Consider the following 14701-nt stretch of genomic DNA (forward strand, 5'->3'; position numbering starts at 1 on the left):
GGGTTGTTTCTTTTACCTTTTATTTGTCATTCTCCAGTACGTGCAGTATATTCCAAAACTTAATTATTTATATTTTTTATATGGCGTAGTTGTAGACAATTGTAAGCACGTGGGCTGAATACAATATAAAGGTAGTTTCTCTGGATCAACCTATAGTATAGTAGGTAAAAAAATAAAGTATGCTTGGTTTTGTAACGTCCCGTTGTTTCGTTGAATCTACTCTTGGTTTGGGTGACTTGATTGAATGCGCTCTTAGTGTGTTAGGAGTAGTTGGTACTATTGAGATTGAGTCATCAGGCTAAAATTGTCTACATTATTTATTTAAACGTATTTACGCGAATGGGACTTGGTTGTGTCCTTTTAAGGTAGATTTATTTTCATTGGATTCCTTATTTGTTAACACGTTTCTTTATAGGTTATACCATACGTTTTAATTTAATTACTTATCTTTCTTTTACCTATACCGCAATCCGAAATCCATTTATTAATAGGATACGTAAGTTAGAATGAATTGGATTTGGGTCTGATTTTGGCATTGTAGTTTTTGGATGGATTTTTCGTGTAACGAGCATTAACCACTCATATCGATGAAGTACCGTTCTCTTATGAAGTGCTACAACGAGCAATACAATGTGTACACTATCGAAGCGGCTGCCAAAGTGCAAGTACACTGTAATAGCTTTTGTATATATTACTGTTTATGCATTTACATTTATGTGTATATGTACATTTGTTGGCAAGACAAAAGTGTTTTACCCCAACGGTTCACAAAGCTTGTATTCTTATTTTATTTTTAGGTCATGGTTTTATTTACTTTCTGGCGTGACTTATGTAGCCTGGCTGCCAAAATTACATGAGCTTTGTCCAACCTCGATAGCCATTTCACTGGAAGGCCGGTTTCCCTGACTAGCCGAGGCCAATTCACTTTCCTTCTCAAGATCCCTACAGTTTTTGGAGGGCACCATCCATTCTTTGCATCAATTCTATTCTTCAGTTTTGAGATCCTTTAAATTCTTGCATTTCCTCGGATTCTTCCGGTACTTTTCGGATTATTTTAATTGTTAGGATTCTATAGAATAGTAAATACTTAAATTCCTAATTTTCTTCGAATTTTTTCGTTTATTCGGGTATTTCTGATGTTGCAGTTTCTTCAGCTACGTTAGATTCTTCCGTTTACTTAAATGTTTTCGATTTACCAGATTCTAGAAATTCTTCAGACTCTCGACATCGTGTAGTTCCTTTACATTCTTTAATATCTTTCATTTCATGGAGATTTTTTCCATTATTAGGTTTTAGATTGTTCAATTTTTTCAATTCTTTAGATTCAGCTTCGAATTCGAACTTTTCCTTTTCCTCAGATGTTTCAGAATAGTTTCATTAATACCCCATTGTTCATATTATGTTATGTTATGTATGTAAATAATAACATACCAACAACTACATGAACCAAACTACCTTGTATAGCACTCAATAGTTAAACCATGCAACCGGTGCAACCCTATAGTCCACTGAATGAAGGAAAAATATAGGAAATAATGCGTGTAAAAGTGAATTTTGGTATAGTTGTAGGCAAAGGTGTCTTAAACAACGTACTAAAATACTCATGGATGGGGTGGAGCTAATCTGAGAGGGGGTGTAAGGTCACCTTTTTTAGTTTGTTGTAAATAATTCGTAAACGGTGGCCCATAGCAAAGAATGTGCTTATACATAAAGTAATCTACATACAATTCTACAAATAAAAGTTTCTATACTCTTCTCGCTGCGAGCAATATTTAATGATATAATGGAAGGAACAAGATGAATAATTAAAAAAAAGTTTAAGTATATGTACTAAATTGTTACTACGAAAGCGTTTGGGTCCAAAGTGCAAAACATTTCCGTTGCATTATTTTTTTGAGTGGCAAGTTACGTAAAAAAAACCAGTTTAGTAATTAAATCTGTGCGCCTAATTTATTTATGCGAGCTCTTAATCACATTATTTAAAAAACGGCAACTGGTAAAAAGGTTAGAAACAATTAATTTGTGCTTTTGTTGGCTACCAAAACCCCAAGTTATAGGGGTAATTTCGGACGCGGAATATTGGTAATTTTTTCTCGCAAATAAACCAAATTGGGGCTAATAAATTGTGAGGAACCTGAAGCACGGATTTAACCTACGTCAACCACCTTGCGAGATTCCTTTACAAAGAATTTTGCCTGCCGATACAAAAGCCCGATTGTATTGTAAAAAAGGCGCTCCACCATCCAATTCTTCAAACTGCTGCTGCCTTTCAAAGAGAAAATCCAAGTGACAATAGGAACATGTTTTAACTTCAATTGACCGTTTTTAGTGATTTTGTAAAATTTTGTAAAAACCATTTTTGCTAGAAGCCATTTTTATACACTAAAGAGGTTGATTTACCTGGATTTATCCCATGAACACATGTGTGTAAATTTATTTGAATAGAATTTCGTACTAGGTGTTTGATTATAACGGATATAAGGATCTAGGTAATCAATTAAAATTGGTTGGTTGGTTTTTATTTTGTATTAATTACATTTTAAATGTTAAACACAAAAAAATATGAAGAAACCTGGAGTTGGTACGATATTGATTTCATCAATATATTCACTAAATCGAATTTGTATAAGTACTTATTCGGGAGTGATCAAACCAGAGCATCAGTTTTATTATTGCTTTACAAACATTAATTCTTACAGTAAAACTTTTTCCAGTGCCGCAGACAATAAAATTCATTTTGTACAACTGACCTCTGTAAATGTAGCTACCCCGTTACAGGATACTATTGCACCTGTTTAGGGAACGCAATTCGCACAAAAAAATCAGCTATCCCGTCACGAGAAGTTTCAATCCAATTAAGAAAAGAGTCTACGCGCCATAAAAAGGGGAAATCGTTAAGTCTACATTTAAGGTAAATGCTTGAATTCAGTTTCAACCAGATCCTTAAGAAAGGGTTGTAGGTTTGATAATTTCTTTGTTAATCGGAGATTAATACAGGAACCTTACGATTCGGTCGTTATTTTTAAACAGAAAGCCATATTGTATGTGATTTTTTTGAATTAGCCCAGTTAGAAAAAAAAGTTGTTTCGTGTTTAATTAATTTTATTAATGAGATTTTCTAACTGAGTTGAAGATTTGAAGGTTATAATGGGTTTTTGCAAAGGGGCGATAATCACTCCCATTTTTAAACAAACGGGATAGTAAATTAGTTTTTCTATTTCGGTGTTACAACGAGAATTTTGTGCAACTGTTTTCGGTAAAAACAGTGTTTCAATGAGTTCCATTGTAACATTGTTTTTGGTAACTTTTCATCTCTAAGTTGGCAGTTCGCCAAGACGTCAACGTCAAATCATCAGGATGTGAAATCAAATTACGTAAAATTTATGTATTTTCCTTGATTTTTGGTACACGAAGAACTTAATACATTCCAAATCAGCAGTTTACACATCCACCATAAATAAATTTATCTACGAGTAAAAAATTACACATTCACGGAATTTCAAGCTTCCAAATGTCAGTGTTGTGTTTATCTACGCTGCCAACTTAAAATTTGTCAACGTAAATGGTGTTGCCAACTTAAGACATATTAATTCTAAAGTCCAGTAGTTTTCCATAATTACTTTTTAATTAAATTAAAGCCCCGAAATAGAAAAAAATAGTATGAAAAACACGTGTTACAATGCTTTATTGTAATACTCCTATTTCAAAATAGTCGTATTACAATAGCATTGTAACACTTGTCTTTCAATATACTATTTAAAGTACCTAAAGGAAAAACGCAGATTTAGTACCGAGATTTTGTGTATATTTAATATTTAATATTATTTTTCACTCTTAATTTTTACAAGAAAATGTAACGGCGATAAAGAATAGAACCATACCTAACAAAAAATTGTTGCACACGCACTTACTCGGTACTAGGTAGACACTCATCAAATGAAAACATTAGAAGTTAACGAATTTGCATAATTAATATTTCTTTGCCGACGAAGACGTTTTCCATCTTGAGCATTCAAATTCCCGCATTTCATTCAGTACATTAACCAACCGCTTCCAAAGCACACAGGGGATTTAATTAAGTTATTATTAAAAGGGTTTATTAAAAATTTCAGTCATAGTTCAGTCTGTGTATATTAAACATATTTTGTTATGAAGCGATGAATAATCTCGACGGTAAAGCATTGTTAGTATTTATGCACGACCCATTTCTAAAGCTTTTTCAAACCCTCGACCACTGCCTAAAGTATTATGTTTGTTTTACTGCCGCAAAAAATTTTATTCGATTATTAAATCCTTTGGCACAAAAACGTATACAGCTGCATGTGTGGTAAAGGGAGCACCTGTTCGTTTGTTTCAATTTGTTATTGCACGAGTGGAAAGCAAAATGAAATGTAATATTACACAAAACGTTTTTATACGTTACATGCATTTCATTATTCTAATTTTACAAATTGCTCACTGGTTAACAAACGAATACATTTTCTTTAATATTTCAGTTAATTACATGGTCTGGTGACATTGGAACACAACCGTGCAAATAACTTCGCATCTCTGGGGAAATTTGCGCGGCAAGGCTGCTATCAATAGCCATATTTAAAAAATAAGGCAATATCGGAACTAGAATCTTGCGATTACTTTAGTATTAGGTGTATTTAGGCTGAAACTTTTTGTTTACTATAGTAGTTTCATCAGGAGATGAGTCTTGGATGTTTCCGGGGGTGGGATTAGTAGGACGACGAGATAATGATTTATCAAGCAACATTAGGGAATGTGACCTACATTAATTATGTAGGGATTTAATTTCTAGAGAATCATGAAACTTACATATTTTAAATATCCTCGACGTTCTTTCATCAATGCCAATATTTTTAAAAGACAAATACTTCCATAGAATTGTTCCCCCGAATGGAAAGATCAAAGGGGTGCTAACTCCTTAATTGTTCTCGTTCTATGACAATTATAGCGCCAACTACTACGCTTTGTGCGTCAGTAGTAAAACAGAGCTATGTAATTTTAAATCTGAGATTACAACACCATTTATAATCAAAATCAATTTCACATAGAGAATTGTGCTAATTATGTGCGGGCATTTTTAATTTGGCGTTATTGACAAGAACGAAGGTTCAAAATGTGTGTGTTCGTTTTGTACTGATTTAAGCTTTAACCTAAATGCTATGGTTGTTAATATTAATGTAGGTACATAATTTTGATTAGGGGATCATAACGAAGAAGATTTGCAATTGCGGCAAATGCATAGTGCTTGTTCCGCAACTTCCTCATTTTGTGTGTAGGGTTACAAAATTATGATGAGATACTTAAACCAAAAATGAAGATTTCTGTTTGCAGCTTAAATTCCCATCTGGATTTGGGCTAGAATTGTGCTTATTGGAGTTTTTTTATAATTTTTTTGGATTATATTAAGGTCGCGGATGTTCATGTGTACCGCTGCATGCGAATGGTGATCTCAAGTTTAAGACGACAGACAGACGGGTTTGAATAGAACTCTCTATTTATACCAAATTGCTACGATAAGAGCTCCATGAATCATCCCATTGCGTTGGTTCCGTTTCGCATTTTCTAGTCGGCACATTTTCCATATAAAGATAGTAGATTTCGATTGGTTAGAGCACATTGTGGAGAGTCCCGAGTTTGAGCGCGAATAAGTAGTTTCTGGTTCCGTTCAGTTTTTTTTAGCGGGCGTTCTGGGAAAATATTAATATAGAAGAGCGCCAAAAACCGTAACATAAATAAGGAATTTTTGTTATATTTTGATAATTTGTTAATTTATTCTATTTAATTAGGTTAAGTTTAAAGAAAAGGAACCCCTAATTTATTCCAGTAATGTTGTCAATTTCAATCAGACAATAAGTTTTATATTTCCTGTGTGTTTTTATAAGACTTTACTGTATGTTAATTGTTTGATCAGTTGGAATTCTTTTGTCTTATAACATTTTCAGTTTTTGAAGCTTCTCCCATTTATGTGCAAAACTGTATCAGCAACTTAGAAAGTAAGATTTGAAATTTTCAATGCGGTTATGCCAACAACAATATAAAGCATCGGTTGTGAAAGCGATAAATTAGGTACTTATTTTCAACAATGCAGCAGAATTCTACAATGTTTTCTTTGGATAGTATTGCTGTATGCAATGGTGTGCCGACACCACGCATCTGCCAATTCCTAATATTTTTAATCACGAATTTCGCAAAGCACGACCGGCTCCCGCTATCAAGAAGAATTCTAATAATGGCATGGAATTACTTAATTTGAAAAACTCAATGATCTTAATCGCTTTCCGTAAATTCTAAAAAATGCATTTGTAAAAATTTTAACACCGAAAATAAATTTTCCGCAAGAATAGAAAAATCCGGCATGAGTACCCTATCTGGGTCGCACAATGAGCTCGAATAAACACACAATTGATTGACATTGACACAATTTTTTTCTGAAACACATGAAACAAACATAAAACATAATCCCTGAAAGAAACAGAGGCTACACCGCCTGTTTTTTACCAACATACTTTGCACGAAGGCGATCAATAACAAGTAAGAAAGTCAACGGTTTGCGATGACAGGCGCACTTATCTCACACACAACTACTGATGGCTTCTGTATTTCACAATCTCGATAACAAAACAAATTGGTCTGTTCAACACAGTTGCAAATTTTCGGTAGCCGTTCCAACGGAAATCACTTTTAAATTTATTAAGAAAAGAACATCTCAGGAAGGTTTTGTTATGCCCTAAGACTGCTTTTTCAAATCAACATAATTTTCTTCCGTTAACGGACAAATCGCATTAAACTTTCCACATGACTTTAATTGAACTATGTACTTCTGCACAAATTATTCTAATAATGACGAAACTGCGTCTTCATAAATCTATAATAATAATAATAATAATAATAATGTTTATTCCCACAAAAACAACTAATAGGAAAACAAAAATAAAATAAATAAAGAAAATAAGAATAATGTGGGAAAGGACTGCATTCAGTGTAGCAATACCCTGATCTTCCATGCAGCCCTGTCAAGCATAATATAATAGCAACACATATATATATATATATCAGTAACACCAATGAACGAACACTCACCACGCATTAAGAAAGAAAGAAAAAAAAATATATATATAAATAAGAAGAAATGCTACAAAACCTATAACGGCAATGTATTTGATATTAGCAACTGGCACATTTTAGATTTGAATGATGATGGACTGAGCATTTTGAGAGACCGCGGAATAGCATTATATATTTTTACCACGTTATACGAAAACGATTTTTCAAAATAACGGGTACTGTGGGTGGGAATATCTAACAGACCCCTATGTCGTAAAAACAAATTATGCACATCCGTGCGGTAACTTAAACGGTCAAGCAAGTATCCAGGAGTTTGGAAATAAAATAATTTATGATAGAACACAGATGAATGCAATATTCTCCTTTGATGCATATTAAGCCACCCTGCTTCCACAATTTTGTGAGAGATGTGATCCCTACGTCCGATACCGTAAACAAATCTTAAGCATGCATTTTGCACTCTTTGGATCCTCGTCGCCGTGACTTGATCAATACATGCTCCATAGACTACATCACAAAAATTAAAATGGGACAAAATCACAGAATTAGACAAATGCAATTTAATTTTAGGAGTAAGAATATTTCTATTGGGGTACAGTTTTCTTAGAGTCCCAAACGCTTTGCTCACACAGGCACTGACATGCTGTGTAAATTTAAGATCTGCATCCATGTTTAGACCCAAATTACGTGACATGTTCATTACAGGCAGCAGCACATTTCGGAGATGAATTTTAATAAAAGGTTCCCTAGCTAATTTACGACCGAAAATAACAACCGCAGATTTTGTCGAGTTAATGTGCAAATTGTGGTCTAGAGCAATATCAGCCAAAGTATTTATCTCCTTGTTCACTATTTCAACGGCTTCGTTCAATTTAGCAGGATTAAAACTATGATAAATCTGCGTATCATCCGCATATTGATGGTACAGATTACTACAAATGGAATTAGAATAAATAATATATAAAAATGGTCCCAATACGGAACCCTGCGGAACACCCCGTCGTATGTCAAGTGAAGAGGAACGAGTATTATTCACAAGAACGCTCTGCCGCCTACCTTGAACATAAGAAGAGATTAATTGTATAGCCGTAGAATGAAAACCGTAGTGATGTAGTATTCTAAGGAGTAGTTTATGGTCGATAGTGTCAAATGCCTTTGAGAAATCGAGTAAAACTGCTATTGTGAGCTTCCCTGAGTCAGTTGCCCGTATGATATCATCCGTGATATTTAGTAGTGCAGAAGTACAGCTGTGACCTTCTCGAAATCCAGATTGGAACTTAGACAATAAACGGTTGTTTTTGAAGTAATCACTAATTTGAGCCTTCATTACCTTTTCCAGGACCTTGGATAAAGTCGGCAAAATACTTATTGGTCGAAGGTCCTTGTAGTCTTTAGGGCATCGATTTTTAGGAATGGGTCTCACAAGTGCAGTTTTCCAAGCTGTAGGGAAAATATTAGAGGATAGGCAGACATTGACAATGTGGGTTATATAAGGAACCATGGACGGACAACACATCTGAATCATTTGAATATTGATGCCATCAGAACCAAAAGCTTTAGACTTAATCCCATTGAGTATAGTTAACACTGTTGTATCATCAACAGGAGTGAATGTAAATATGGTGGTGACATTAGGATGAATGGAGTTATAACCATTAGACGAGGTATGTATGTTATTCGAAGGAACAGAGTTAATGAAATAGGAGTTTATGTCATCGGGATTACTTAAGTGATGTGGGATTGTAGAATGATTCTTCTTGTAAATATCTAAGTTATTAATTGCCCTCCACAGAGATGTTTTATGATATTTAGCTAAAGTAAAATTTAAGTAGGCTTTCTTTTCATTTTTAATTGAAACGGACACTAGACTTCTAAGAGATTTGTAATACTCAAAGTGCCCAGCGATTTTGGTTCGTTTGTAACGTTTATATGCACTATCTCTTAATTTCATCATAAATTTTACATTACTAGTTAGCCATGGTAATTCCGGTTTGTTAAGAAGTTTGGTTTTAAGGGGGAAATACAGATCAAAAATATAAAGCAAGATGCCAGAGAATGTGTCAACCTTATCATTTACACTAGGTAACATATATATTTCATGCCAGTTGAGTTGAGACAGTGTTAAATCAAAATATTGAGATACTTCATGAAAATTATAGTAGTCCCTATAAGTGAGTCTTGACATAATTGGACGGTCACATACAGTAGTTATGGAGCATGTTATGAAGTTATGGTCAGAAGCTAAATGAGAAAGTGTAACCGCAGAGAACAAAACAGTCTGCGGATCGGACACAAGAATATGATCAATTAGGGAGGACGAAAGTGCTGTTACCCGAGTTGAATCTTTAATTATTTGTTGTAATCCGAGCGCATCCAACATTGATTTATAACGAACGACACAAACTTCTTCAGATTTCAAATAATCAATGTTAAAATCGCCCAGCACATAAATATTCCTATGAATCGGTAGAATATTGCACATCGCATCCTCAAACTCCGCGATAAAATTTAAAACATTGGTATTGGGAGGCCTATAGACAACACCCACAATAAATATTACCTTATTTTTATCAACAACTCGTAACCAAAGCTGCTCATACGTTTTAGAAACATCTTGTTCTATAAAAGTTGCTTTGTAGTTTGATTTCACGTAAATGCCCACTCCACCTCCTCGACTGCCACGATCCTTTCGTAAAAAATTATAATTTTCAATTGCAACAATATGCGAGTCAATACCATTATGTAGCCAGGTTTCACTAACTGCAACAAAATCAAATTTATTCATCCTTACATGTTCAGAAAATTCAACAAAATTTCTGGTGAGCGACCGCACATTGATATGAGCAAATGTGGTATTACTCATAATTCGTTCACAGGGAACTAATTATAGGCCACCTAAATACGCAAAGGAAAAATACAACAAATAATCGGTTTATAATACATACCAAAAATTTGAATACTGAATATTCTACACAAAGAAAAAAAACTATAGTTCGTTATATACACACAAATGAATGTAGCATCATTGCTGATTAATAATAATATAGATTTTACATTTGAATAAAGAAAACACACAAGAAAAAACAAGTAATCTCTCAAACTCAATAAAGGGGTTTATCTTCACTGCTAAGCTCACTACACTAGTTCGAATTATCAAAACTGTATAGCTTCACATCTGCATTAACTTTGAATAGTACATTTCCATCTCTTGTCCAACAATTCGATTTCCCATAAACACCTTGGAGCTCCATGTACTTTTTATGCCTTCTAGCAGTAAGATCCTCTCGTAGAACCAATGCAGTCCCTTTAAGTTTACATTTTGAACTATATACCAACTGACGAATACGATAATTGTTAAATTTAATTATTATGGCACGTATTTTATTCGGCGATAATGCACCTACTCTATGTGACCTCTCAATATCGTTAATAGTTAGATTTAAATTTAAATTATCATTTAAAATATGGATTACTGCTTCATCCGTATTTTCATTCTGCAATTCTTTGACCCCAAAGAGACGCAAATTACTTCTTCGGCTCCGTTGTTCCAAATCATCAATTTTATTATTAAGCAAAGTAATGCTTTTTGCATTATTCTCGCATTTAAGACATATCCTTCATAAAATTATCTAACTTATTGTTAAAATTGGTATTAAGATTAGATATACTGTTGTTGATACCTGCCAACTCCTTTTTCAATTCTTCCATCATATCTAACATACTTTCCATTGTGCAGAAGCTGGACTGACTTGATTGCGAGTGATCCTCTGGTAGTTGCAGGCCCTCTTTTTCTTTACGAGTTACAGATCGCGTTTTAAACATTTGTTAACAGCCGCACTTGTATTAGGATTATCTGTTGTGGTAGATAAAGCCAGTGAACCTTTCACCCGAAATCAATTTATATACACTGATAAGTTACAATTTAGTAGGTAATCCTTACTAATATCACTATACACAAACAATGCAATATAAAAGTACAATTTAAGGCAGGAGCACAAATTATGCGTGTTATTCGCTTGCCGTCATACTCAATGTGGGGGCGGTGGTGTTTCCATAGCCTTTATCATCCTAGTCCTCGCGATTTAAAAATTGGAATCAAGGGAAAACAAAGTTAGCTGGTTCGCGACGGTTGAAAAATGCGTGGAAGTTTGTTTACGCTATCTTTATTCAGGTTCTCCGCCGAATTTGGTTAGCTGAAGACATAGTCTTGTCTGTATTGTAATAATTTTGTGCAGAAGCAAGTTAACTAAAGTTATTTTATTCATCAAGTTAAAACCCTCGTGTGACCAAGACATGAAATATTCAACGGGTGCCCAAGCGGGGTACCGCAGTTGCCCCACTTAAAGTTTTGAGTTTTATGAACAAGACATTGTCTGAAGTACATGTACAGGGTGGCCAACTAAGAATGCGAGGTACTGTATCTGAGATCTATCCATCGTAGAGGCTTGCGGTAAAAAAATTTATTACTAAAACGGCTACGAACGAAACCTGGAAAATATTTTTAAGTTTCTGAAATGACCGCCAGACCGGACATTTTTTTGTTAGGTTAATATAGCGGAATTCACAGAAAAATCACTTTTTTAGATTCCAGATTGCAGTTACGCCCTCTAGTGGCCATTTCAGAAACTTAAATATATTTTCCAGGTTTTTCTCGTGGCCGTTTTAGTAACGATTTTTTTACCGCAAGCCTCTACGATGAACAGGTTCCCAGATACGGTACCTCGCATTCTTATTTGGCCACCCTGTGCATAGTATTACATATACTTTGCCAACAAGAGTTGCATTTATAAGCTTAAAAACTGTACTCTGACACATATTAAAATCAAGTATAAATTATGAAGAAATATTGTGCAGATAAGATTTTTAAATCGTATGGGAGAAAGGAGGTAGTTCGTAGAAAACAGTTCCTTTCGTTGAGACCTTTCATTAGAATACCTTGAAAGATAAAACCAATTCCCCCCTCCCTCAACGGCACCCGCTAATCTCAAGACAGGATCGCGTAGGTGTTTGCACTCCCGACTCGCTTTAGTTCGGCACAATTTTGTTACGTGGGATATATTGTTCACCCCAGTCACAAAATACTTAATTACAACAAATTTAAATTATATAAATATACGGTTGCAATGTAATATTACTTTTACGAAATTATGTTAAAAAAAATACCTTTGGGGTAACTGCGTTTCCCCGCTTGGTCACGCGAGGATTAATTTTATCGATTCATCAAGATTTGTGTGTTAAAGAAAATTGAAGTTCAGAAGCTGTCAGCGTATGAGTGTGTGGAGTTAAGTGCGTTTCAGCGTATTCGGATTAACGCAAATTTGGATTCACGAGGTTCGGATTAGCACGGTTCTACTGTAATTTTAAGATTTTATTATTTTATATGTCGACCGCTCGGGTGCGGGGTAGTTTGTTTAAACAAACTTTGTAAGCTTGCCTCTTTTTCAGAAATTTTGCATAAATTTTTCGTATCATGTGTTTCGAAATAAACTTTTGCTATTGTCAATCAAATTATTGTGTTTATTCGAACCCTTTGTGCAACCCGGATAGAGGTTTCACGTCATATTTTTCTATTCGTGCCCAAGATTTTTCAGGTGTTCATCAACATTTAGGTAGTTGCTTATTCATCCTATATCCGGCGTCCATTTTTCGAGTGCCACTATGGCGATCTCGCTTACCTTAAAAGATAGAAATTTGGTTAAATGAGGGCAACGTTGCGAATTTTCGTGCTGAATAATAATCTGAAGAGAAATTTAAAATATCATCAATAGTTTTGAAAATATCGCAAAAAAACGAAACTTATTGATTTTCGTTTTTAAATTTTTCGTGGTTCTAGACATTTCTAATTAACACATTATTCAGACACTTTAATGGAGATTTCGACTTTTAAGGCCTTTTACATACAATATTTTTCAATATGGGGAAGGTTTAGTATATTTACCACCCGCTCCAGTTTATCATTTTACCTCATTTGGAGTATCCCTGATTTTTTTTGGGGTTGTAATAAATTACGAAATCGCAGATGGGGTGGGTAGTGTTACGTTAAAGTGCAAACGCAAATTACAAGTTAACCCTATGGCACCAACTGGTGTTGTAAGTTGTAATGTCTTTAAGATGGCCAAATCGTTACCATTAGTAAACTGAAATTATACAATTGGACTTGGAAGGAATATCGTATAAATGATAGATTTCATGCATTGATTTAACACATTTTCGCTACTGTGCAAAAGTAAGCCATCAAATCGAGGAAAAAACTCGCTTAGTTGACACGAGAACTGCAGTTTTTGGCAATAAAATACAAGATCGGATCTCAAAACTAGTATTTCGCGAATTTAGTCTGTAAGTGTCTATTGAAACGTGCAATTTCATCTCTTTAATATTTAAATTTTTTGGCAAAAATGTAGGCACACATTTTCCAAATTGGAATTTCGACGAGGCGTACGTCCGGAAGCCACGATATTGAGTTGTTATTAGGAATCATTAATTTATATCGAATATAATGAAGGGACGTAATAATTTACGAACCGCATTTCTAACAATGTCGTTGAAGCAGATATGAAAATGAACGAATATAACAGCGGTAGCCCTAATCCAGATGTTTCAGCGTCATTTAACACTTTCTATGACATAATAAATTTCGGTGAAGATGATCCTAGCTTACGTCATTACACGTGACTTCACAATCGCGTTATTATATATAGTACTTTTTGGTTCCGTTATTCAACGTCCCCCCGTGCGATGCAACTAAGCATTTTTGTCCCCCTCTAAAGTATCTTAATTCATCTAAAATTTAATGGGGACATTTACGGCGAAGGCTAATAGCGGTAACGACCAACAAGTACATTTCAACTACATATTTAACAACTGTTTGTTAACGGTATCGCCGATATCGTCGATGTAACTTTTCATATTTGCGCTTTAAATTGGATTTACGAGACTTTAAGGGTAATTTAATAAGCAATTATCGGTTAGCACGCATCCTAACTGCTTTTATGATCTAATCCAGTGCCAGTAATGTCTCTAAACGTCGATATTGGGGCACGAAACTCGAGTAGTGTGTGTGTATGTGTTGTAAAGTGAGCTCTTGTGCATCAGGCAGGCAGGGTAGTTTTGGTGATGTTGGAAAACATTGCGCATTGCAGTACATGCTCGTTCGTTTCACTAACTGTAAGGGATAAGAAATGTTCAGCTTCATTTTCCATTTAATTTAGAGCCGTAGACAGAGGTGGATTAAGACTCTCACTTACACGCGATCTTGATTGCGAGCTACCGTGCTTTATTACAAATGGACAGTTTAGCGGCGAGATTAATTTAAAAACGATCTCGCCTTGTTTTTGGATGCTGTTTACAATTAGTGAGTGGAAAGGATCGCGCGGTACCCCTATTATTGGACGCCTCATTCAACAGGAGATCGAGGCGGCAGAAGAGTGTGTAGCTTATCGCTTAATCCTGACTCCCTCATATATCACGGGAATGCCCCGAACGCTTCTCTCCCCCACGAACGACGCTCGACCACCCCCGGGCAAACGGTAGCCGCACCACCGACGCTCGACGTGTTCTATCTCTGGGCGACCGGAACCGCGGATAACGGAAACTGGCAAGCAGCCATCTTATGCATCTTTTT

General features: G+C 35.0%; 1 protein-coding gene across 1 annotated transcript in view; it reads right to left on the bottom strand.

The window, feature by feature from the left end:
- LOC116168118 overlaps positions 1–10902 on the bottom strand; it is a 56696-nt gene extending 45794 nt beyond the window's left edge. Inside the window, exons 1-2 of the mRNA XM_031483790.1 lie at positions 10761–10902; positions 9049–9840 (exon numbers count right to left, since the gene is read on the bottom strand). Coding sequence (XP_031339650.1) covers positions 9049–9840; positions 10761–10902 — 934 coding nt within the window. The remainder of the gene's footprint in view (positions 1–9048; positions 9841–10760) is intronic.
- Between the last annotated feature and the right edge of the window lie 3799 nt (positions 10903–14701).

This window comes from Photinus pyralis, unplaced genomic scaffold (genome assembly GCF_008802855.1).
Source record: "Photinus pyralis isolate 1611_PpyrPB1 unplaced genomic scaffold, Ppyr1.3 Ppyr1.4_LG4, whole genome shotgun sequence".
NCBI classification, from domain to species: domain Eukaryota; kingdom Metazoa; phylum Arthropoda; class Insecta; order Coleoptera; family Lampyridae; genus Photinus; species Photinus pyralis.